The 25,982-nt window shown below is 37.1% G+C and overlaps 1 protein-coding gene across 2 annotated transcripts in view; it reads right to left on the bottom strand.

The window, feature by feature from the left end:
• lrfn5a (leucine rich repeat and fibronectin type III domain containing 5a) overlaps positions 1-25,982 on the bottom strand; it is a 214,114-nt gene that overhangs the window by 35,815 nt on the left and 152,317 nt on the right. For both annotated transcript variants that reach the window (XM_088354418.1, XM_088354419.1), the window contains exons 4-8: positions 19,319-19,447; positions 19,049-19,229; positions 16,392-16,547; positions 13,378-13,637; positions 8,845-9,312 (exon numbers count right to left, since the gene is read on the bottom strand). In XM_088354418.1, the coding sequence (XP_088210544.1) occupies positions 8,845-9,312; positions 13,378-13,637; positions 16,392-16,547; positions 19,049-19,229; positions 19,319-19,447 (1,194 nt within the window). The remainder of the gene's footprint in view (positions 1-8,844; positions 9,313-13,377; positions 13,638-16,391; positions 16,548-19,048; positions 19,230-19,318; positions 19,448-25,982) is intronic.

The raw sequence follows: 25,982 nt of genomic DNA, 5'->3' as shown, positions 1-25,982 counted from the left end.
AATTCTACATGAACTGGCCGAAATTGATGTGTGAAGCCACCATCCGTTTTAGCTAAACACTAAGAATGTCACAATCACCCGGATCGGGAACACCTGTGTTCAGGATTTGGCGCCAACAGCCAGGACAGCTGATTGGTGCCAAATCCTGAACACAGGTGTTCCCGATCCGGGTGATTGTGACAAAGAAGGTGCTCTAAAAGACAAGCAATAGAATACGAACATAATTAACTTGTTTCTTCAAATTAAATGATCAGTTATTTATTTTAATAGTTCATCCATCGTAATCCTTGCTATGGATAAATCTGTGTATTAAATCTTGGGATGCTATGATTATTGCATATTGTGGTATCACAATATCAAATTGACCCGATTCTTTGTCATTTCTCAATATTAAACGCTGGAAATCTAGAAACCGGTGAGGTTGTATTTCATCTATGCAATTGACTCAATACAGAGGAGCTCATAATGTATTCCTGATTAAATTCAGGTACGGATATGCATTTCTGGCTTCATTTTATCTAACGCTAAAAAGACGTATTGTAACATAGTCAACCAAGCATGGTGTAATACAGTGGTCGGGAGCCTATGTCATAAATGGCTCTTTTCATGAGTACATATGGCTCAGAGATAAAATAGAACTTGTGCTTAATGTATTTCAATATGCAAAGCCAGTTATCGAACATGATATGCCAGGACAAACCTGACTGCTTAGGGTTTGGTGCGGTATATAAAGAAAACAATTTTAACTACAATATACTGTCAAGGTGTCACACCAACAGACCCCGTTTTGGCTGTAAATCGCTAAATAATCCTTTATATGGAGGATCATTAAACAATCCATGCTCATTGTTGAGACACTTTATGATAAAAAGCCACTTAACAATTTTTAAACACCTAAAAGGAAGGAATTTGATTGGATGAGCAGTAGGAATGGGTGGAACACAGGGCACGCGCGCCATCTGCACTGAAGGTATATACATTGGTTTCCCAGTTAGCAGTATTTTGTGAGATTTTTACAAAAAAACTTTGCTCGCACCCATTTTTGAAACCATTATTCAGAACGAAAAATGGTCAATATGAGCCTCAACACTCTTAAGTAACTGCGGGACGAAGAATCATTTTAAGTGGTCTATTTATATTAATATGGGACACAGGGTTTGGCATTATTATTATTTCATAGATTTTATCGAATCATCAATCATCACACAGTGACATAAAATGTGCTTTTGTCTGGATGGGAGGGTTTGGCCATTTGCTCTCAAAAAAGTCAAAATATTTTTGCTTTTAAGGCTCTTTGTGTAAAAAGGTTCTCAACCCCTGCTGTAATGTATAATGTCAAATAAATCTTAAATTTACATCAGAGCACAGATGTAGATTTGGTGTCAGACTTTTAAGTCATAGAAAATGTTGCTACTGTAAGTATTGGTTTAACTTTTTTTTCTTTTTGTGAACAATTGAATGGGTAAGTGTGAAGCACATTGTAAAGCGTTTTGGGAGGTCTTCATTGACTTGAAAATCGCTATATAAATGCACACCTAGTGTGAATCCCTTTCAACGTCTGGTTATGTGATACAACATATGAAGGAGTGTAACCCAGATCTGACTAGGGGACTAGGGGAAAGTAACCATGCAAATGTTCATCATCACTGCCCCCCTTTAATATGATTTAATAGCCTGGTACAAGGGCAGCAACAATGAATCGATAAAGTCGATCAAAATCGATTAATATCGATTGCTAAACGCATTGGCGGCGAATTTTATAATCGATTTGTTGTTTGGAAACATGGTTATAGTACTACTTTAATATCAGCAGAAGGCGGCTTGAGATTAATTTTCTTTATTGTTATTGTAATCAACATTGTGAAAAATTGTACGCAACACGATTTGACATGCATTTAAGGCTAATGTGTAATAAATCTTTAAAGAGAAAAATAACATAAAAGACTGTCAGCATAAGCAACTACAATGCAAATTTCAAAGAGACAGTGTGTAGTATTAAGCACCTCCTAGTGGTATACAAACATTATTTGTTAACGAATAAAAACAATATCGGTTTAGATCATAATCTTAAAATACATAAACGTGTATATAAATGTCATATAAACATGTTTTTTTTTTCAAAATGCTCTTATGTCAAGATGTCATCATTTATTTAACAAAACTTGAGCTCAACCTAAAGGGAGCTCAGATCATTTTTGGACTTCTTGCTAATAAGGTTACCCAAAAATCTCAAAAAGGAGGGGAGAAAAAACAAGGTGTGTTGTGGTCACTTCCAGTCTCAGCAGTTTGTATTACTCTTTGTGCTTTTTAGTAATCATTTTTTCTTGCACTACACAGTACAGCGACATCTAGGTGTCAAATAATACACACTGTCCCTTTAACGGTATAAAAATAAATGTAAACATTTGTTTTACAATTGTTTCAGAACAAAAGACAAAAGAGTCAAACAAAAAAAGGGAGCAATATAGCAAATACGGTGTAACAGTGTCAACAAGATAACAAAAATACCTTCAATTGCACAATATTTCAAAAATAAAGTTAGCTGTGCAAATTAAGTGTAACCAAAATTTACCCAAACTTACAATGTATTGATGATCTTAAAAGGTTAAAATGTTAAAATGGTAAGACAATAATCGACAGTATCGATTCGATACAAGTCTCCACTCAGTGTTGATAACATTGATTTTTGGACCGATCTGTCCGCCTTTACTATAGACTCTTAAATCTCTTCAGCTTTTTCTAAGCATCACCCCAGTCTCTCCTTCACATTATTTCCTCTATCTGTCCTGTTTAATGAAAAGCCACAATCAATGCCCTCCACTCTTTGTTTTGCCAAGCGAGGTGTAGGAGAAAAATCAATTACTTTACTAAAGTAAAAAAAGAGTAAACAAAAACAGATATTCAAATCACTGCAGTGTTTCATGTTGAGAACTCTATTATGGAAAAAGGGGGTGTTAAAGAAAACTATTGACTGGTATTCACATTTCAAACCTGGTGTCAAACAAGTTTTTGCAAAGGCAGGATTATACATCAATACCTAGCCATTTCACTACACTATTGAAGGAGGAAAAGTATGAACTCACTAATAAGAATGAGGTACAGAGATCCTTCGGTTTCACGGTTAACGGGGACCAGAACTATCCACGAAAAGTGAAAATAAAAGTAGCGTCCCATGTTCATAAAAGCTCCAGAAAGGTTAAGCTCACCTTGAGATGACATCGTTACTGATGTCGAGTTCATGACTGTCAAAAAAATAACAATAATAGATCTACAAATAATAACACCCGACATATCATTGCATTAAAAATTGGATTTATTGTCATTATACGACAGTAAAACGAAACTTGAGGGATTTTTATTCTAGTGAAAGAAAACAATTTAGAGAGCGGCCGGCTAGTTTCGCGCTAGCTATGGATATCTTCGAATCAAGACGGATATCGTCGGATAGAGACAGATCTCCGTGATGGTTAAAATAAGACCATCCCGTAAGTTGTTTCCTATGAGTTGTTACTTCAAGTTATCCATTTCATGGCTAATGGACCTGTCGTTGGCAAGATAAAGGGTCTGTAGCGATAGTTTCGAAGAGTTGTTAGCCCAGCCGTCAGCAGTAGGCCAGACCAGCAGCACAGCTCTTGCCTTCTCCCCGACCCCACCGAGTCGCTTCTGGAACTCAATACAATCCCATGAAGCACCCGCTATCAATCAAACTGTTGTTGCGCTTCTCTGACTTTGCTTAGAGTCTAATTTAGTTGATTCATTTAATTTCAATGTAACAAGCCACTAAAATCTACTTGTTGCTATGTTTCCTAGATTTGGCGGGAGCGACCGCCCGCTGTTTGACTTAAAGCTTACACCAGCCTATCACAGTGGCTGACACAGACAGTCACACCCACCCAAACAGAGCGCCCTCCCTAATCAGTCCCTGCTTTCTGTAGAACACAATACGTTGATATCAACAGAAATAAAGACAAAATCGATTAAGTCAAAATCCATGAATGAACGAGCAACAACTAATGAGCAAAGTAGCGGGGGGGTTTCTGGAAAGGTACCCGTGTACGGGTAAAAAGTATGCAACACAGTTAGGAAAACTGCAAAGTTTTGTTTTTCACTTAATCGAAAGCAATCCTAATACTGTATTTTCCTGCACTAAAAAGCGCACCGAGTTGTAAGGCACACCCCTCAAAACATTTGGGATACATTTTACATATACAAGGCACTACACTCAACTATGAGGGGCATTGAATGGAAACTACAGTAATAGCTCAGGTTGCATAAGAAATAAATACATTTAAATAAAAATAAAAATATAGAACATAAATTAACATTATGATCTGGTTTTACGACTATATCTACTCAATTATGTCCTCACTCTGAAGTATTTCATTTCTCGCCACTAAAAAACAAAAATAATTCTCAAGAAGCATTTGAGTCAGAGTCTGTGCTTCTGTCAAACTTCTGCACTCCCCCTCCTTTTGGCAACAAACAATTAACACAGTAACCAAAAGACTCCATTTAAAGACCACTCTGTATGTTTCTCAAAGGTAGAACAGTGAAATCACACTGGCACACATATTTGTGAACAAACCATTAATTATATCTATTTGATTAAACTTGGTTGGTTGGATGCCTTGAAATACTAGAGTCGTAGAGCACCATGTCTTGTGGTGTGTCTTGGGCAAGTACAGCCTTGTGGCACCCATTCCTCCCGAGGCCAACTCGTGTTTCCAATTGGTCTCGAACCAGGGACCTTTAGTGTCTTAGGCGAATGTGCTAAATGCTGCCCACCATAAACTTACACAATTAAGAAAAATACAAACAATTGGCTGAAAATTTCTAAAATGATTCATAGCCCTGAATACTGAAAAAAATAAAATAATAATACTATTTGTGCTAACTGCTGCACTCCATAAACTTACACAATTAAGAAAAATGCAAACAATTGGCTGAAAAATTCTGAAATAATTCATAGCCAAGAATACTGAAAAAAATAAAATAATAATAATACTATTGCTGCATTTTGGGTATTAAAAGATCCCTTTTCATCATTTGTTAAAATCTAACAAGCATGTTTGTACCACAAAAAGGCCCTTCAAGACCACTCAATTTATTTCCCAAAGGCGGAACAGTTGCCGTATGCGGTATTATTTAATTGTAACCATGCATTTCTAAAATAAACCACCGTATTTTCCGTAATAGATGGCACACCGGATTATAAAGCGTTCCAGATTATAAAGCTGACCAATTTCCGGTTTTTAGGTGGGCCTTATAGTCCATACAATACGGTAATTATGATTTAGTTCATGATTTCATCAATATGATTCCCAACTGAAGTTCTAAGTTTACTGCTGCACATGGTTGGTGTTGATCTGATAATAAAATTCTGATGAATTAAACAATGTCGGTTACTAAATATCACTCTTAAGAATAAATGTGCTTTCATTGAGATAAAACATATGGATACTTGATAAAACCATTAGGTCTTAAACTTGGGAAATAAAAAAAAGGTTGATGATTGATTTGGTTCTCTATAAAAATGTCACTTAAAAATAAAAATGATTACACCAATGTGGTTGTCCGATGGGAGTTAATTAAAGCAGTACAATACAAATCTTTACACTTCTGGGTTCATGTATTATGCCCCTGAAAGCCTCTCATGCAGCCATTTCTTCACAGCTAAAAATAATTGGCAACCTAACTGAAAACCTTATACTCGCTATAACTTGAAGAGCTGAGCAGGACTTCAACTATGCTTCTATGTATTTATCTTTTAAGAAACACTGTGCATTATTTAGCACCTCCTAGTGGTAGGAAAATGTCATAGAAAAAAAACAATATTAAATGTAATATAAGGGAAAAAATACAAAAACAATCATAAACATTTGCGATTTTTAAAACACCCGTAATCTTACATCACCTAAAGGGAGCTGATATGATTGTTCGCCATCTTGCTGCTAAGGATACACCCAAAAAGCAAAACCATGTGATTAGCTACCCAAAAATCTGAGAAGAAAATGGTGTTTTAGTCACACAATTCACCTAAAGGGCAAAAACCTTGTGACAGGGTGGGCATTCAATTGAGAAGATAATAGTACGTTTTGGACACTTTGAGACTCGAGTTTGCATACTTCTTCGCCTTGTAGCACTTGTTTTCAGTTGCACTCGACCGAGCAGCAACATCTAGTGGTCAAATAATACACACTGTCCCTTTAAAATACATTTCATTGAGTTCACTGAGATGTGTATGGTTTGCTTCAAACCAGGAGTTGTAACTTTTAAGAGACCATTCAAAAACAGATAGGGAGTCCACCTCTTTGAATTTCTGTCAAGCAAACCATGAACATGTAAAGCCACCAGACAATACATTGACATCTACCATTCCGATATTATTAGAACAAAAAAATATATTACATTTCAAATGAGAAATTTTAGGATCACAATAAATTGGGACTCCCCCAAAATGCCAATTTGTTTAAACATTGGTCCAGTCAGATCATGTCTGAATAAAACAATAACAGTTATTCTATTCAAACCTCCAAACAGAAATAAATGGATAGCCCTGGCATAAAGATGGAACAAAAGTGGCAGGCACTGCTCTACTTGGAAACAAAATAGAAAAAAAACAACAACAAACAAACAATAACATTTTGACCATTATTTTCATAACTCTAACTATTTACTCTTTAGGTGCTCCATTGGCAAAATTATAGCATACTGTATGTTAGGGAATACGCGTTGGTATGAAATGTACTTCTCCAAAAAAATAATCTTTGTAAACAATAACCGAAGACGACCATTTACCAAGATTTTGTGCAAAAAGCAATCCTCCAAAATGAGCTTGATTTATTGTCAGTAATCTAGAGAAAACGTCAGATGCAGACGGAGGACCTCTTCCTCATCAAAGCCGATGTTATTGTGTTCAAATTGAGGTCACAAGGGTTTGAAGATGCTTTTATTCTTTTTTTTCCTCAAAGATGTGTAGCATTGTTAAAATGTAGTCATGAATGCATGAGTTATTAATTCATCACATCATTATTTTGATCATCACATTATTCCTTTAGTTAGAAATAAATGCTTTTTATGCTTATCCATGTTTTAATGACATAGTTACTTCTTGTTATAATTACACTACGTCTCACTGTATCCATTCTAAGTGGTGTTCCGATTTACTGTTGACAGGGAGGGCTTGAGTCTGCTCTAATCTTCTCATACCACCTGCATAATCCTGTTAGATCCAGTCTTAACAAAGGCCTGTTGTAAGATGACCTCCGCTTTAAAATCCCATTCATTTGAGTTTTGTTCTCGTCCAACCATGCCCCTTTACCTATAAAAACAATGCGTTAACCTAATGCGAAAATGGCATTACCGACAAGATTTGTTTTTTGAGAAAAAGGCTAAAAACTGTTTTGTTTTGAACACACTATTAGCGCTTAAATATTCTTGTTATCTTAAATCACAGAGGGATTAGTTTTGATACCAGATAATATGTTTGTTAATGCAATTGCTAGTTTGCAAATATTTAATCCAAAACATTTTCTTAGTGGCCTTACGGTTTACTGATTTCCTTATGTAACAATAGCCTTACCATCATCTGATGATTTTGTAGGAAACAACGAAAAAATAGTACATTTCAAAATTATATTTTATGCAATGATAGCCTTTGAGTACGTCAGTACGTCCATTATCGCATTCTAAGTATGTAATTAGTAACGGTCATTATCACATGCCAACTGTCGTATTATGGAATTTAGACAATTGTTAATTTCAACATCAAAAAGTTCTCAAAATTAAGAATAACAGAGACCATCTTCTTACCTTCCATGCATAAAAAAAAAAAAAAAAAAAAAAAGATTTTGGTTACCGCAATGGTTAGCCGTTTTGTCGATGCTTGTTCGGGAAGGACTTTGTCCTTTTGACTAGCCCAGGATATTCTGTTTATTTATTATTCGGTTTCATTGTAATAAAAGTCCTCAACAGAACTGCTTTCTTCAGCTTTGTTTCTTTGTCCAAACATCTCGCGGAACTCTGGATGTTCAATTGAGGACGCGCAGAACATGTTGCTTCATTCACCTTACAGTTTAAAGGCAGGGAGTATTCGGACAGTGATCAGCATTCTGATATTTGAAGCAATCTAAATTGATTATTTACATGACTAGTAGAAAAAACACACAACATTGTACACATGGCATTTTCTAAATATTTGATTGGAAGGGGTAAGAACGAACAACCCAAATGAACGTTGTCTCTGAATTTAACTCGTTCACTGCCTTTGACATTTGTAGACCCAGAGACACAGTAGATTCATTTTGTTTCACTGTTATAAATGTCCTCAACAGAACTCTTCTCTTCTGTTCTTGTTTCTCTTTTCAAAATCTCACGGACCAGGATGTTGAATTGAGCATGTGGTAGGACACGAAAGGTCCTGCCTACAGAAGCTTTCCTCTGTGCCTGTCTAAAACTGGCTCACCTGATCAAGAAATGACAAGTCAATTGATCTTTATGTAATATTTAGCTAGCTTGCTTTTTCTTTGCAGAGTATTTCCTTGCTTCCAATAAATTGTGATCCATTTTATTTTTAATGAACAAAGGGTATAAAATGACTCCGGTAAACATGTTGTAGCAGAGCTATCAGCACTTGCTTTTTCATATTCCAAATCATAACCGCTCTCATTCTTTCCCCGCGTCATTAAATTTGCATGTGTTTCACTGTAATGTGATCCATACGGCTCAGGCATGCAGTTGAGAACCTTTTGCAGATCATTGAGCAGCATTCAATTGCCCTTGTGCAATTGCTTTAACTTCATTGTGCTTTATTTAGTGTGGCTATAACGATTAGATTGGACTTACCGATAAACAAGCGAGTCATCCTGGCTCCCATTGTACTGGATCTGGAACATACGGATTCCTGGAATATTCCTCTGGAAATTAAACTTGATCAGTGCGGTCGATGATGTCGCCTCAGCGGTCACCACCCTTTTTTCGACCCCGGCTTTAACATCGCCGGTGACGTTGCTTCCGTTGTTTCCGCTCCGGGTCGATGTGGAAATATCAGACGATCCCGGGTCAGGTTCCTGGATGTTGTTGGTGTTGTTAGAGATGTGTGGTAGTTTAATGATAACCAAGGCAACAGTTTGGTGAGCTTCGCCTGCAGGGTTGGAGGAAATGCAGGTGAAAGAACCTGTGTCCTTCACAGTACTGATGAGGATATCCAGACTTCCGTTGGTAGAAACCAATGTCCTCGAAGAGTTCGAAACTAGCTTGCCATCGGGCGATATCCAGTGTATTGCTGGCTCAGGGTCACCTCTGGCCTTACATCTATTGAAGAAGGAAGATACAATCAGTCGACGAGATGCAAATCACCCTGAAAACACCATTCTAGGGGTCAAACATGGTGGTGGTAGCATCATGCAGTATGCACTGGGAAGATTGTTAGAGTTGAGAGGAAAATAGATGGAGCCAAATACAGGGCTATTTCAGATTTTTTTGTAGTATGCAGGAGACCTAAGAAAGGGGTCTTCTAGAGGATGTGGAGCACGGGAGACTTCGGAAGGAGTTTGAATATTTATCAAAGGTGTACCTCTGACCTTTTATAGGCATAAAGGGGCAGTTCCCTCTCTTGTGCTAACTCGCTAACTTTAGAGTGTCTGTGTATGAGGCTTTTCGGGTTGTTGGTTGGGGATAAAGTAGGGAATTTTATTGTCTTATTGTAACCTCGAATGTTTTGAATCTTGGAGTGGCAATTAATTGCCTGAAAAGTGGTTTACAAAAACATTCAATTTGATCTTATACAACTGTAAACTAAAATACTAAAATGAGAGTAGGCAGTCTATATGCGCATATTTGGTTGTGTGTCAAAAAAGAAAATGGTAGACAGCACATGGGGAGGGGGCTTGGCTTGTACACGAACAGCAAAATCAATGGGGCGAACGTGAGTACAGAGTTTACGGTAAAATAACTCTTTTATTTGTAAAACCTAATCTACACCATACCTGGAGAGAAAAAAGAAACTGTGTAGGACATTACCCAGTAATAAAGAAGGAAATCTTCAAGTGGTTTGAATACAAAATGGATATGGAGTGTCTCGGTTGTGTACGCTTTTAGGGTCTCAAGATTGCAAAGTATAAAGGTTTCACAGGTTGGTGTATATTTCTATTATTATATGGATTTATTTAAGCAGTTTTAGAGGGCTCGGTTCAATGTGAGTACATACGGTAAGATAGTTACTTTCAGATTAACCCGGGATTTTTGGGAGTCAGTCATATTTGAGGTAACATAATTACTTTTTAAATGAAGTAACTTGTAACTGTAACCAATTGCTATTTTTCATTGCGTGCCCAACACTGATTATTATTTTAAGGTCCAATATGAGCAATTCTAAAAAATAATTTTTGACTATGTTTGCAATTCACAAACATGTCTTAGTTCTTTTTTCGTCAGAGAAACTAAACAGTTTTCTGTCACTGAATGGATGATAACATTGACAGATGAAAACAAACCTTAGTCTGATGTTTATTTCTGGTTAAACATCATCTTTTCAGACGTCTGTCAGTGACAGGCTGATTGACAGCCCATCACACAAAAAAAAAAACCTGTCTCTAAGTGACAAACTCATCTCGTCTATTATGCAGTTTTAATGAGTCATATTTCAAGTACTTGTTTCTGCTATACAGTACCACACAATTAAAATTATTAAATTATCAAAAAAAAAAAAAAAGTTAAATAACTCATTTGCAGTGTTGTGAGAGCCAACACACTTTAACTCAGAAATTCAAGTCAAGTCATGTTTATTTGTATAGCCCTTAATCACCAGGAGTCTCAAAGGGCAGCTTTGACTCTTATTTAAGTCTGAGGGCCCGGTCACACAGCCGTTTGCGTCTGTATCGCGGGTAAAATTTTGCGTTTTTTTTTGCCCGCGGTTGCCCGCGATGGAAAATGCGCAAAATTGGCCAACCCGCTGTTCATCGGTGGTATGCCCGCAAAACAGACACCGGCGACTGTTCCGCTTCCTCATCGCGTCATTTCCGCGTCATTTTCTTGTGTGGACCACGGGTATAAAAGCTGCCGAGCGGGCGTTATGCCGAGAAATGCATCCTTGCCGAGCTTTGCATCCCCTCGCTACTACAACCACTTTTACCTCGTTTTATCTCACTTTTATATCACTTTTAGGGAATTTAATGGCGAACATATAACCAAATCCACTTCGTCTTGCATTTGTTGGGAATGTAATACAACTTAAACCATTCCGTCTTTGTATTTGTTGTGAACATAATCAAACGGTAATGCACGCCGTATACAAATCACTTTTGAGCAGGTAACATGTTTATTTTGCCTTTTTCTATTCAAATCGCTCGTATTGAAACTGTTATGCACTCTACCATAAAGCTTATTTCTGCATAATAAGCTCTACGGTAGAGTGCATAACAGTTCTCAAAAGTGATTTATATACTGTGTGCATTACTGTTCGATTACGTTCACAACAAAAACAATGACGGAATGGTTTATGTTGTATTACATTCCCAACAAATGCAAGACGAAGTGGATTTGGTTATATGTTCGCCATTACATTCCCTAAAAGTGAGATAAAACGAGGTAAAAGTGGTTGTTGTAGCGAGGGGATGCAAAGCTCGGCAGGGATGCATTTCTCGGCATAACACGGGGCTGTAGAAATCATAACCGCTCAAGACACAGTCCTGTGAAGATCAAGGTTTCAAGCTATGGCACCGAAGAAGCCAATATGTTATTATTGTAATAGTTTTTCATTTTTATTTCATTATCTTGTTATGAAATAAAAAGAAATGTCAAGAAATAAAAATGGATTAAGACGAGGTCACTACGGTGACGGGGATCCATGTCCACCCCTTGACGTCTTGAGCACAACTCACGCTGTATATACGCGGAGAAAGGCGTTTGACCGTCACACGCGTAACACTCTAATTTCACGTAATAACACCGCGATACAGGCGCAGAACATGCTATGACCGTGCTCCACCCACGATTACCCGCTGAAATTTCGCGTCCTGCCCATGTGTAACCACGCCCTGGCCGCGGCCAGAGCACGTCGTTCTGCGTCATTTCCGCGTCATTACCTCGTGTGCCGCCATCGGTTACACGTGGTCTAAAGTTTTGATCAGCGCAAAACTTTTTCGCGCGGCCAACCGCGTGTGAATTTCCGACCGCTTTTAAAGCACTGCTGTATCTCGTCTGTATGGCGATCTCAAAGCGTCCAACCGCGTCTGCTTCACAGGCAGAAATTTCTGGCCGTGATTCAGACGCAAACGGCTGTGTGACCGGGCCCTTAAGTTATTGTTTTAAATGGATAGTATGTATTATTTTGCACACTCTAATGGTAAAACAAATGAATTCATTAAAAAAAACATTAATGATTTATATAACCAGTAAATACTCTTATAATCGTGCAAGTTTTAAAATACTCGCTGGTAGAGAAATTAAGCATTTCTTTTACATAGTTTCATCTAAAGGGAGCTGGCATAATTGTCCACCTTCTTGCTGCTACAATAACCCAAAAACCTCAATGAGGCTGGGCAAAAAAAAGAGAAGTAAAATGGTACATTTTGGTCACTTTGAGTCTCCGTAGCTTGTATTCGTCTTTGTGCTTTGAAGCACTCGTTTATGGTTGCATTACACAATACAGAGAAATGTAGTGGTCAAATATGACACAGTGCTTCAACTCTTGAATTAAATATTGAGTTGGTGTAAAAAGTTGGTGTAAAAGTCTGACGTAGAGTGAAAATGTCAAAGCTTTAAAATGACAGTGTGTTAAAACGGACTACTAGATGTCGCTGCATGATAAGATGAAGCTGAAATGAACACATCTAAATGAGCCACGTTAGGGAAGCTGAAGAAAAAGGGGATGAAAGCAAATAGAAATTCGCTAAGAGCAAAGTTTGAGCCACTAATAATAATAATAATGGTAAGCTGGATTTGGTCTTTTGTACTCGTCAAAGATTCGCCATTGCAAACACAAAAATCTACATTTTCTAAATAGAGCTGTCCTCTTGGGTGAAGCCAGTAGGGGCAGTGGCGCTTTAACTCCATAGTGCCTTGTCACCAGTGCAGGCATGTCGGCGTCATTTTTACACAATTTTTATTTGTATTTGTATTTTTATTCATTTATTGCATGGTCAGACTGCAAATCAGACTGCAAATAAACATGGAAATGGCCACAATTACAAATATTTTCTAGCACTTCACCCAAAATTCTAGCGTTTTCATGACACATGTTAGAGGACTTAAACCACCTGTACGAACCCCGAGTCCCATGCGCCTTTTGTATGAGAAATATATGACAAAGGACAATTTTTTTCCGAGGATCTGGTGCGCCTTATAGCATGGAAAATACCGTATATAACATAGAAATACCTGAGTGACACTCTCTGCCCTTCTAGGACCCTCATCTCATTGGAGTATCGGGTTATGAGTGGAGGCTCGCACAGAAACTCTTCCTCAGGAATGGACCAGAAATATCTTCCCGAAAGGTGCTGAGGTGAGGCACATGTCTCCAAGTCATCCTCTCGGTTCAGTCTTCTCAGCCAAAGTAGCTCGCAGTTGCAATGCAGAGGGTTTCCACCGAATGACAGTGCAAAAGTGGAAGAGCTCAGGATACCTGATGTGGCCAGAACCTGCAATATAGGTTCCAAATGTTTACATTCAGAAAAAAAAAAAACCTTTCGATAAATCACCAGTTTCATTTCTGTTTTATTGACAGTAATCCCGGGTTGTATCGCTGTTTACCTTTTTGCACTTTCGCTATCTTGGTTGGCTAAACCAGGGGTGTTCAATCTTTTTCGAGCAGAGAGGTACTTTTTGTTACTAATTAATGCAAAAGTAGCAACTTAGCTAGATGGCTTGCTAAATAGCTAAAATGGTAGCTTGATAGTTGATAGTAGTAACTAAAATGTAGCTAGATAGCTAGCTAAAAGAGTAAAATGCCAAGTCGATTGCCAGATAGAAAGCTAAAAACGAAGCTAAATAACTAGTTAGAAAGGAGGACAAAATTTAGCTGAAAACTAGCAAAAAAGGTGCAATATTAGTTGGATAGCATGCAAACAATTTAAATAGCAAGCTGGAGAGCTAGCTAAAAAGGTAGGAAGCTCGCTAGCCGCAAAGGTAAAAAGGAAGTGATATTGTTAGCTAAAAAAATTGCACATTTTTTGGATCATTTGCTTTATAAAACCCATACATAGGAATTTAGTTTTTTGTATTTCCTCTAAAATTAATAAATAAAAAAGGATTAAAGAAATTAATGGATTATCATTCTATTCTCTTAATTAATTGCTTAAAAATAGTTAACAATACTTGAATATATTTTTTTTCCACGAAGCTCATGAACTAGAATTTACTTAATTGAATTTTTAAAACAACAACATATTATGATATATTTATGTTGTTACTCTTTCAATACTATTTATATTTAAAATAAATAGACCACAGATAAAAAAAAAAACATTTTATTTTAACAACAAATGTTCCACCAGGTTTTGAACCAGGAATGTTTTACGTCTTAGGCAAATGTGCTGCTTGATTATAAAAAAACAATGACAATAACTGTCAGATAGGGGAAAGACGGTTCGGCAGAACACTGGGCCCAAATAGAAGAAAAATATGCTTTGCATCATCAACAAAGTTGTACTTCTTGACATGCTAAAGGAAGGTAAAAGCTTTTTTTTTTCTTTTTCTTTTTTACAATAACGTGCACATCTTGGCAACAATATATAAACTGAAGTAAGAATTTTGTTTCCTAAAATCATTTCCATCCATTTTTGAATTCACTTGTGAAATTTAGCAGAAAGATTATTTTTAGAATAACAAAATGACAGAATGGACTTTATTGGCAAAAAACAACAACAACTTTATAAAGCACACAACCTTTTTCTTTGACTATTGCGGGTACTTTTTGTAATGCAGCCCTTTGAGACTCTTGTGATTAATGGCTATACAAATAAAAATGACTTGACTTAATACAACCCTGCAAGGGATAACTGTTTTGTAAAGTCTTAACATTTTTGAGTGAATACCTAGATATGTTATTTGGTCTCAGCTTTAAAAAAAAAAAAAAACATTCTATAGATGTGTACAGCAGAAAATATTAGCTTGGGGCCATCCATCCATTATCTGCACCGCTATTCCTCAGTAGCGTCGCGGGGGTGCTGGAGTCCATATTTTGAAGTTACAGACACCACCTTTAAAGACGATTCTAATTTGAATTCGTATCCATTTAACATTGTTATTTTTTCCTCAGCCATCTTCGGGCAGTGGGCAGGGGACACCCTGAACTGGTTGCCAGCCAGTCGCAGGGTACACAGAGACAGACAACTCATTCGCTCATTCACACCTAGGGACAATTTGGACTGGCCAATTAACCTGACATGCATGTTTTTGGGAATGTGGGAGGAAACCGGAGTGCCCCACGGAAACCTACGCAAGCACATTGAGAACATGCAAACTCCACACAGGAAGGTACGATCTCATGACCTCAGAACTGCGCCACCGTGCTGCCCTCATTTTTAAATGTCCTGAAAAATATTTTCTAGGGTCATGAAACACGTTAGGGTTTCCCATAATTTATTGATAACAGAAATAGGTTCTTTTCCGAGGCCATCACCACCCTAAACGAGCACACAAACCTGTGTAAATATATATCTTGTCACTTATTTTGGGATTTTTGTTGCTGCTAAATGTTAGTGTGCTTCTTTTCATTGCATTATTGTTACAATGCAGTATTTTTTTCATTGCACTATTATTAGAACTTAGGCCAGTTTCTAAGCAGTACGTTGTAAATATTTTTTGCAATATGACATGACAGTTTTTTCTTTATTTTTCTCTTTAAAGTCTTTATTACATGTTTACCCCGAAGTGCCATGGTTAATCTTGTTTCTTACAATGTTTTTCAACATTAGAGCTAAATTAACAATTAAATAAAACTCATTATTGACAAAAATAGGAACGACTTAATAGAAAAAAAGAAACCTCTTAAGAATAGAGCTAAAATTAAAAGAAATGGAGATTTTACTGTAATTTATGAATACGGGAAAATGGTAATGTTGATGCATGCTTTAAACCAGGGGAGCTCAAATTCAATTTACTCAGGGGGTTGTTAAAATACCGTCCGGGTGGGGTTGTACCAAACTGCGTTTTCTACAAGAAAATCTCCGATTAAAAACATTCCTCTCTTGTTAAATATCACATTACATTTCCACAATCAGGTCTAAAAGTATGAAAATAATCCAGGCATGAGGAATAAGTGACCTAATAGGTACATTAAACTTTTATACAAAGGCAGGGGCCTCAAATTATCATCCCTTGGGCCACAACTGGCCCAAGGGCTGCAAGTTTGAAGGTCCTGCTTTAAACGCAAAGAAAATTGATTTTCCAACCTGAGCTCGCTGAAAAAGAGGGTCTGGTGGGAGCTTTTGGAGTTTGTTTGAGGTGACGTCGAGTCGGTTGAGTTTTTGTAATAATGAAAATGTTCCTTCTGGAATGAAATCCAACATGTTGTGATCCAGGCTTAGTGTATGGAGGTTTGTCATTTTCTGAAAAACAGAAGAATACAAAAAAATATTAGAGCAGGGGTGTTCATAATTTTCAGAAAGCGGGACGGATTTGGTAAGATGAAAATGTGTGAGGGCCGGCTATTCTGCCTGGCATTCTTTGAACAGTCTTAATTATAAATTAGCATTTACTCTTTTACCCTTCATGAAGGGTTTGCAGTGCATCGCTCGCCATTGTCGCATTTTCATTTGACTCACAGGGTCTAATTAAAAAAAAAACACTGGTGTGCTCTAAAAACACCTTCCAGTTGCTTCACCTATTTACAGTGTTTATTTTCAGTTAGTTTTTTTCAGTCAGCATGTATTGTCTAGCAATGCCTCTTGATATTATATTCTTTGAAAACAGCCAGTCTCTTGGCAAATCAGGAATACACAGTTGTTTCGGAATTCGGTGAAAAATATACTCCAATTTCTACCTGTCCAGGATGTGGCGGCCCTCATTGTCAACTTTCCTTTTTGGATTTACAGTCAAAATGGGGTGGGATAAAATTATCTCAGAAAGCTAAGGGCAAGGTGGCCAAAGGACTTCTGCCATCATCTGGTGAAACGGTGAATTTTTTTTTGTACAAATGTATTTTATATTGTGGTCAACATTACTAGCAGGCCACATATTATTAATTTCATGACAGAAGTCCGGGACCAGAAACGTTTGAGCACAGGCTGTAACTGGCCCCCGGGCTGGACTTTGGACATGCCTGGATTATAGAGATCGATTCTCATATTCATTTTGATAGTATAAGAGTAAAATTGGGGAATTCTGTAGAGCCTCAGGAAAATATGGCTAACAAATAGGGGTGGATATCTTTGTGAAATTGGCAATACCATACTCATCTAGGTACACATGGAACAATATAATTGTACCTCACACAAACATTTGGGTGCTGAATGCAAACAGCGCCGTTTTCAGTCCCTTAGTTTTTTTAGTTCTGCTTTGAGTTGTTTACGTCACGTGTTTTGGGATCATGTGGCCATTCAAGATAGCTATTACAAAGAGCACATATTTACTACTGCAGCGAAAGAAAACGACGGCACCATGGCAATCATAGTGTGAAGAATAGTGCCAGATTGTCTCAAAGAAATCCACCTATCTATTATCCGCATCGCTTAACTTCAGTAGGATCACAGGGTGCTGGAGCCCATCCCAGCTATCTTCGGGCAGTGGGCGGGGCACACCCTGAACTGCCGTCTTTTTGTATGGTTGACATTTGTGGTTGCCTCGGTAATGGACCAAAGGATTAAAGGAAACTTCAGCAACCTGACATTGATGCTGATGATACAGAAAGAGAGGTGTAACACTTTTGATGGATAACTTCCTATGCTTTTCAATTATATATATGATATATAAATTGAGGACTTGCTATTTGGATGAAAAAGTTAAAATATTGTGAGTATGTTGTAAATATTAAATTAAGTACATTCAATCATCCTGTTTTACTCTCTTAATGTATTATATGAATAGTGTTGGCAAAAACATATTCTCATTTCTCTCGAAAGGGGGGTCTTAAGGTATTCCTTATTAAAAGTGGAATATGGGGCACTTGGTCAGACAACATTTTAAAATAAAACTGACTTAAAAGTTTGTGGAGAAAGCAGGTTTGGCAGTTTAGTTGGATTTTGGCTTGAAAAATATGGTCTTTTTCTCACTTAGAAAAAAGCCAAATACTCTGTGTTTAAAAGGTTCCGATACCTGGTTTAAAGTGGTATAATTTTGAAAAAAGTTCGTGCAGAAGTCAACATTTTTCTTATCCTAACCACAAACTCCCTTTTATGTTCTAACCAGACTTTTCTGCATCCTAATGTCAAAATGCCTCCATGTTTTCGCGTCCTAAATAGAGACTGATTTCATTTATTTCTTGATGTCCATTTGGAGGCTCTATACTCTATCAGATTCTAAATAAAAACCCAAGATGTTCCAAAGGCCTTGGGCCCATTCTGACATCAAATTTCTCAGAAATGATTGGGATTTAAAAACACATTTGGTAAATTAAGTCCCTAATCTCAAATTATTAAAAATTATCACACATCTAGTCCTTGAATAGTCAGTTGGTTGTAAGAGCTGTGGTGCCCCATCCTGTTGGAAAATGAAGTCACTTGGCTCTTTCTCTCTCAAAATATCCGTTAATGAGTTTTCCAGCATGTGGAGGTATGTCTTACTGTTGACCGTTGGTCTTTCAACAAAGAACAGTCCGTAGATAGCTTCCTCCGACATAGCACAAAATGGTAGAATATGAATAACATAAGGTGTTACAACCATTGACAATGCAATGCTGGGACAAGTTTGGCAAGAATTTGACAATCCGGCTAACTATGTGTGTAAGGTTGCGCACATCGAACATATTCACATATTCACACATTTCATGTAAAAAATGAGATTACAAGCTTCTGTATCCTCATAAATTCCGAGAGATTCAATGTCAAAATTGGGCTCAAATTTTGGAACACCCTGTATTTCAACAGAAATTGTACTCCGTCAAGATCCTTACCTGAATCACGTCCCAAGGAATATAATCAAGGTTATTATAACTGAGATCCAGTTCCTCAAGTGCCAGAAGGTCATTGAATGCTCCCTGGTGGATCATAACCAGCTGGTTGTTGTTTAGAATCAGATGGTGGAGCTTCGACATCCCACTGAATGTGTCATTGCAGATCCTTGTCAGACGGTTACTGGAAGGCAATCACAGCGAGGACACTGTTAGCCACATTTACGTTAGCCTCCAAATCAGCGAAGAACTGACATGGTGTCATAATATTACCTGTTTAGATGCAGAGCTCTGAGATTTTCCAGATCACTGAAGGCATGAGGGGTTATGTAGGAGATGGTATTCCGGGACAACGTGAGGTCAACAAGACGAGTCATGTTTGCAAAGTCTTTCCTCTTAACACTGAGACAAGAAAAATGCAATGTGATTAGCATAAATATTTGCTGATATTCGCAAAAAGTGGTTCTCGCTTCATACCATGCAAAACTGCTAATCGGGCATTAGCATTTGTATCCAACACCAATGACTGTTAAAATACTTTTTTGTCATTCATTGTTTTTTAACGGGACAGTGTGTATTTTTTGACAACCAGATGTTGCTGTATGGTGCAGTGCAACCAAAAACGAGGACAGTACTAAAAAGCACAAGAATCCTAACTACGGCATCTACCCAACTCTGTCATATGAAAAACAAAATGATAACATGTATTCTAAAATATGTAGCTTCTAAATAAAACATTTATGAAAAGGGAAACTGTAAAATTTGACTTCACAACTACAGGGAGTGCAGAATTATTAGGCAAGTTGTATTTTTGAGGATTCATTTTATTATTGAACAACAACCATGTTCTTAATGAACCCAAAAGTCTCATTAATATCAAAGCTGAATATTTTGGAAGTTGGAGTGGGGCTTTTTTAGTTTTAGCTATTTTAGGCTATTACTGTGCATAATTATTAGGCAACTTAACAAAAAACAAATGTATACCCATTTCAATTATTTATTTTCAACAGGGAAACCAATATAACAGCTCAACATTTACAAATATACATTTCTGACATTCAAATACAAAACAAAAACAAATCAGTGACCAATATAGCCACCTTTCTTTGCAAGGGCACTCAAAAGCCTGCCATCCATGGATTCTGTCAGTGCTTTGATCTGTTCACGATCAACATTGCGTGCAGCAGCAACCACAGCGTCCCAGACACTGTTCAGAGAGGTGTACTGTTTTCCCTCCTTGTAAATCTCACATTTGATGAGGGACCACAGGTTCTCTATGGGGTTCAGATCAGGTGAACAAGGAGGCCATGTCATTAGTTTTTCTTCTTTTAGACCCTTTCTTGCCAGCCACGCTGTGGAGTACTTGGATGCGTGTGATGGAGCGTTGTCCTGCATGAAAATCATGTTTTTCTTGAAGGATGCGGACTTCTTCCTGTACCACTGCTTGAAGAAGGTGTCTTCCAGAAACTGGCAGTAGGACTGGGAGTTGAGCTTGAGTCCATCCTCAACCCGAAAAGGCCCCACAAGCTCATCTTTGATGATACCAGCCCATACCGGTACCCCACCTCCACCTTGCAGGCGTCTGAGGCGGACTGGAGCTCTCTGCCCTTTACCGATCCAGCCACGGGCCCATCCATCTGGCCCATCAAGACTCACTCTCATTTTATCAGTCCATAAAACCTTAGAAAAATCCGTCTTGAGATTTTTCTTGGCCCAGTCTTGACGTTTCAGCTTGTGTGTCTTGTTCAGTGGTGGTCGTTTTTCAGCCTTTCTTACCTTGGCCATGTCTCCGAGTATTGCACACCTTGTGCTTTTGGGCACTCCAGTGATGTTGCAGCTCTGAAATATGGCAAAACTGGTGGCAAGTGGCATCTTGGCAGTTGTACGCTTGACTTTTCTCAGTTCACGGGCAGTTATTTTGCGCCTTGGTTTTTCTACACGCTTCTTGCGACCCTGTTGACTATTTTGAATGTAACGCTTGATTGTTCGATGATCACGCTTCAGAAGCTTGGCAATTTAAAGAGTGCTGCATCCCTCTGCAAGATATCTCACTATTTTTGACTTTTCGGAGCCTGTCAAGTCCCTCTTCTGACCCATTTTGCCAAAGGAAAGGAAGTTGCCTAATAATTATGCACACCTGATATAGGGAGTTGATGTCATTAGACCACACCCCTTCTCATTACAGAGATGCACATCACCTGATATGCTTAATTGGTTGTAGGCTTTCGAGCCTATACAGCTTGGAGTAAGACAACATGCATAAAGAGGATGATGTGGTCAAAATACTCATTTTCCTAATAATTCTGCACTCCCTGTAGATGTGGCTGTATGGTGTAGAGCAACGGAAAAAAGCAAGAATTAATCCAAACTGCGAAGACTCAAAGAGGACCAGAACACATCATTTTACATTTTACATTTTTTTTGCCCTGCCCTTTTTGATGTCTTTGGGTACCCGCAGAAACAAGATGGCGTCCAGTTATGTCAGCTCCCTTTAAGTGAGCCTCATTTTATGTAAACTAAATGCTAATTTCTTGACTTATTATTAGCATTTTAAAACATGCATGTTTACCTGTCACCTTCAGCCAATTGCTCCCTATAGTAATGATTGCAATTCCTCTTATTAAACGATAATAAACCTTACAAACACAACGCGGCGCCCATTTACTTACAGCAAAACAGGCCATGTAGAATGAAAACAAATATATTTTTTGTAAAAAGTTATTTTACCCTTGAATTAAAACACATTCTTTTCAACATCTGTCTTAGTCCTTTTCCCACTATCACTGAATTCAGTGTAGCTTTTTGGTATGAAGCAATAGATTTAAACTGTTGTGTTCCCGTACAAAAAAAGAGAAGATTGACCACAACAAATTAAATCATTTATCTTAAGTATATTATTTCTTGTTTTAATAATAAACAAGTTATATTGTTGTGAAGCAAGAAAAAAAACCATTGAGATGATGCATTTATTCTGCATATATACAAGAATAAATTAAGTTCTGTTTGGATGCCTGGGTTGCTCTTTATTTTGGCTATGATTGCTCACTGTAGTTCGACAACCATGTCCTGTTTAAATCATTTTCACTCTCTGCAATAATGTTGCTGTTCTTTGATATCTGCCCCCTTTATGGCGTCTCTTCTTTTTAGAATATGTAATACAAAGAAAGAGCTCAAGGTAAGAACTTGACATGAGATTCAAATTTCAGCTTCTTGAGTGTTGTTTGTACAGTCCCTTCTTGTTCTCCTTGCAAGTTCAGAATTCATTGATGTCTTTGCTCCTTGTTTTGAGTCTCTTCTAAATAATAAACTTATATTGAGATATGCCAAATTTACTGACAAAAGGGGGCAGATTTATTTCTAAGTCTACTTGACAACTTCAACAAACAATAACTTTACTATAGTATTTATAATTTATTTATTATTCAGTAAGTGTGAGCAATGCACAATTTGTAAAAGTTTGTATTTTTGGTTGCCAGCCAGTCACAGGGCACACAGAGACAACTCCAGTGTTCTCGTTTGCCCGCGATCCTGCATCCTAGATGCATAATTTTTGCTGGGGACACATAGTCTCAAATCAACGTGCGTCCCCAGGACGCAACTTTTTTTGACACAAAATTGTCATTATTACCCAATTACATTTTTTTTAAACAAAGATCTACCGCACTCCAAACTTTTCGTCAGGCAGATCCGGCAGATGTTGTTTTGGTCTTGCGGTCCGAGTTTTCGTCTACACGCCGATCTCGAGTTGTGTAGTGAAAAGTCCGTCTCTTTTTAGAGAACCAGCTTTTTCGGCTCAACTCATTCAAGAAAGCCGGCTCTCAAACGGCTCACTTGCTTTGATGCATTATATTACAAATGATGATGTTGTATAAAGAAGTTAAGAAAAAAAGGAAGTGTAAAAGGAGAAAATGAAAAAAGACAGGTTTGAGGTTATCCCTTTAATCAGTATATTACCAACAAAAATTTGATCCAGAAAATGGATTAATAATTTGATGATTAAAACTGAATGAATATGTAGATTTTATTATATTATTTGTCACTGATTTACAATTTCAACCTCGATAACACTAAATTTTGGGGACCCATAGATCTCTGTTGGGACCCATAGATTTTTGAGCATGCGAGTCCCCGGGAACCATCACTTTTCAGAGGTAAAATGAACACTGCAACTCACGCGCTTATTCACACCAAGGGACAATTTGGACTGGCCGATTAACCTTACATGCATGTTTTTGGAATGTGCGAGGAAGCCGGAGTTCCCGGAGGAAACCCACAAAGACACGGGGAGGCTGCGGTAGCTGTACTTCATTCCTGAACCTCTGCACCGTCGGGCTGCGCGCTAATCACCCAGCCGCTGTTCCGCCAAAATAATATTCCCCTCTAATTAATAGCAATTCATAGATCCAAACCACTTTTGGAAGCTTTTGCACTTCAAGGTTGTATAGAGGTCAATACAAATTCGGCTGGTATGATATTGCTCATGTGCTATTTACGTTTAAGTGTCCTTTTTATGTGTATTCAAATGATTAGTTATTTATTACTCATCATTTTTTAATAAATGAGATGCCGCAGTTTTAGAAGTTTAAGTCGATTGTTATTTAAGGGCCAAGAAGTTTTAGTCATAGCAGAAGATGACGCTTGGTTTCAGAGTAGACACAATGCTGGTTGCAACATAGCACGGCACACCGACTAGCAAAACAAACATTTATTTTTCATCGATCATCATGCTAAATCAGATATCTCATAATAGCGGACCAGGGGCCAACTGCGGCCCTCAGGAGGATAGTTTTAGGCCCCCCCTTTAGGGATAGCATCTTCTTCAAAGCACACTAAACCACAGTTTTGGAACAAAGTGTGAAGTGCATTATCCCGGTTCTAAGTGCAATAACCTCATTTTTAGTGCAATACCCCCGTTTCAAGTGCAAATTATAGGTTTTATATTAAATGTGAATATTTTTGAGTTTAGATTTATATTTTCTATTTATTATTTTTTATATTGTATATTTCGCTAACTGGAGTGCGACCCTAATTCTGTTGTAACACCGCATTGATAATGAAGCATTTTATTTTTACCACTAAGAGAAACTGAATAATAAACACTGTCGCTTTAAAGTTAGCCCTACTGGATTATGGACACATGTATGACTGATTGATTGATTTTCATATTAATTCTTCTGCTTATTCTTTTTTAGATCATATTTTGAGAAGGAAATTAAAAAAAAAAAATGATGTTTAACAATATTTAGCCCAACCTCACCTAGACCCTAGCACTAGTGGCCTGCAAGTAATTTGAATTTGAGACGCCTGTGAAGAAGGAATCTGATTGTGATGATTTTGATATAAGAATGTAAGTCAATGCCACCTTTGAAAGTAAAGTTACAATTTATGTCCTATTAAAGAAAATATAATTTGAATTTTTAAAACCGCGCCTGTACTTTAATTGGATAACAACTAATTAATCTGAATATAACTATGGGACAAAATCTTTTAATCACGATCAAAGTTTTTAGTGTGGATTTTTTTCTCCCCAAAATAACTGAAATTAGTTGATCATTCGATGTTTGTTCTTAGCCTAATAAGCCTGTCTCAAGTTCAATTAATTATATTGCACAATCTAATTAGCTCTACATTTCCTTCCGTAATACTAGACACAGGCTACGCGCACCTTTTTCATGGCCAAATTCAAGCATTTTTTAATGACTTTCAAAGACGTTTTTCCAATTTTTAGAGTACCATTTAAAGAAGAAATCTGGTGTGATTCATGTACTTAGCAGATACACAATTATGTCTTTGATTCACTTGTGTGATTTTTAATTTTTTTTTTTTTTTTAACTTTTTATTTCTCACACCAATTTTGACAGAGGTTTGATTCCTCCATCATACATCAACACAAAATATATACACTTGACACACTCATAAATAACAGAAGAAACAACAAAGAAGAAAAAAATACTATTAATAGAAAGGAAGAATAAATGTTCATACAATACATCCATACAAAAACATATATATATATATATTCACACATATATATATACATATATATATATATATATATATATATATATATATACATATATATATATATATATATATATATATATATATATATATATATATATATATATATATATATATATATATATATATATATATATATAAAATAATAAATCAAAATATACACCCAAAAAAAAAAAAAAAAAAAAAAAAAAAACAACGCACATAATAAATAGGGGGAGGTGTTTAGACATCAAGTAAAATTTGTGTGATAGGCTTCCATCTTTTCTCAAATTGGTCAAGTTTCAGTTGAAGTCTTGCAGTGATTTTTTCCATAATGTACATTTGCTTTAATTTGTCTCTCCATTGTTTTATGTCAGGAGGTTGTGGTTTCAGCCAGGACACTGTGATCATTTTCTTTGCTACCAGAAGCATTACCCTTAGTATATATTTCTGTTGACCAGATAGTAATTCTTCTGGCAAAATTCCTATTACGTAAGCCTTTGGGTCCAACCGCAACTCCCAGCCCGTGATTAATTTTATTTCTCTCTGGATACTTCTCCAAAAATTTAATATTACAGGGCAATTCCAGAAAATATGCGTAAAGTCACCGACCCCCCCACAGTTACGCCAGCATAGATTTGAGGTATTTTTATATTTTGAAGTGATAGAGGGTGTATAGAAGAATCGCATTTTTACTTTCCATTCAAACTCCCTCCATGTCGGGCTGTTGGTTATTTTGAGTCCCTCTTTCAATGTTTTTTCCCATTCGTTGTCTTTTATCGCTACATTAGTTTCTTGTTCCCATTTTTCCTTAACTGCCATGTCCTCATTACTGAGATCCATTCTCAGGGCTTTATGATTTTTAATTTTGGGTGTGCAATTAATCAAGACATGATTCCTAGAATTGAAATAAATCGCGAATATAAATATGTGGATC

This window comes from Urocampus carinirostris, chromosome 15 (genome assembly GCF_059441175.1).
Source record: "Urocampus carinirostris isolate Australia breed hairy pipefish chromosome 15, RoL_Ucar_1.0, whole genome shotgun sequence".
NCBI lineage: Eukaryota > Metazoa > Chordata > Actinopteri > Syngnathiformes > Syngnathidae > Urocampus > Urocampus carinirostris.
The sequence above is the reverse complement of the archived record's forward strand: the minus strand, read 5'-3'. Positions and strand labels throughout refer to the sequence as shown.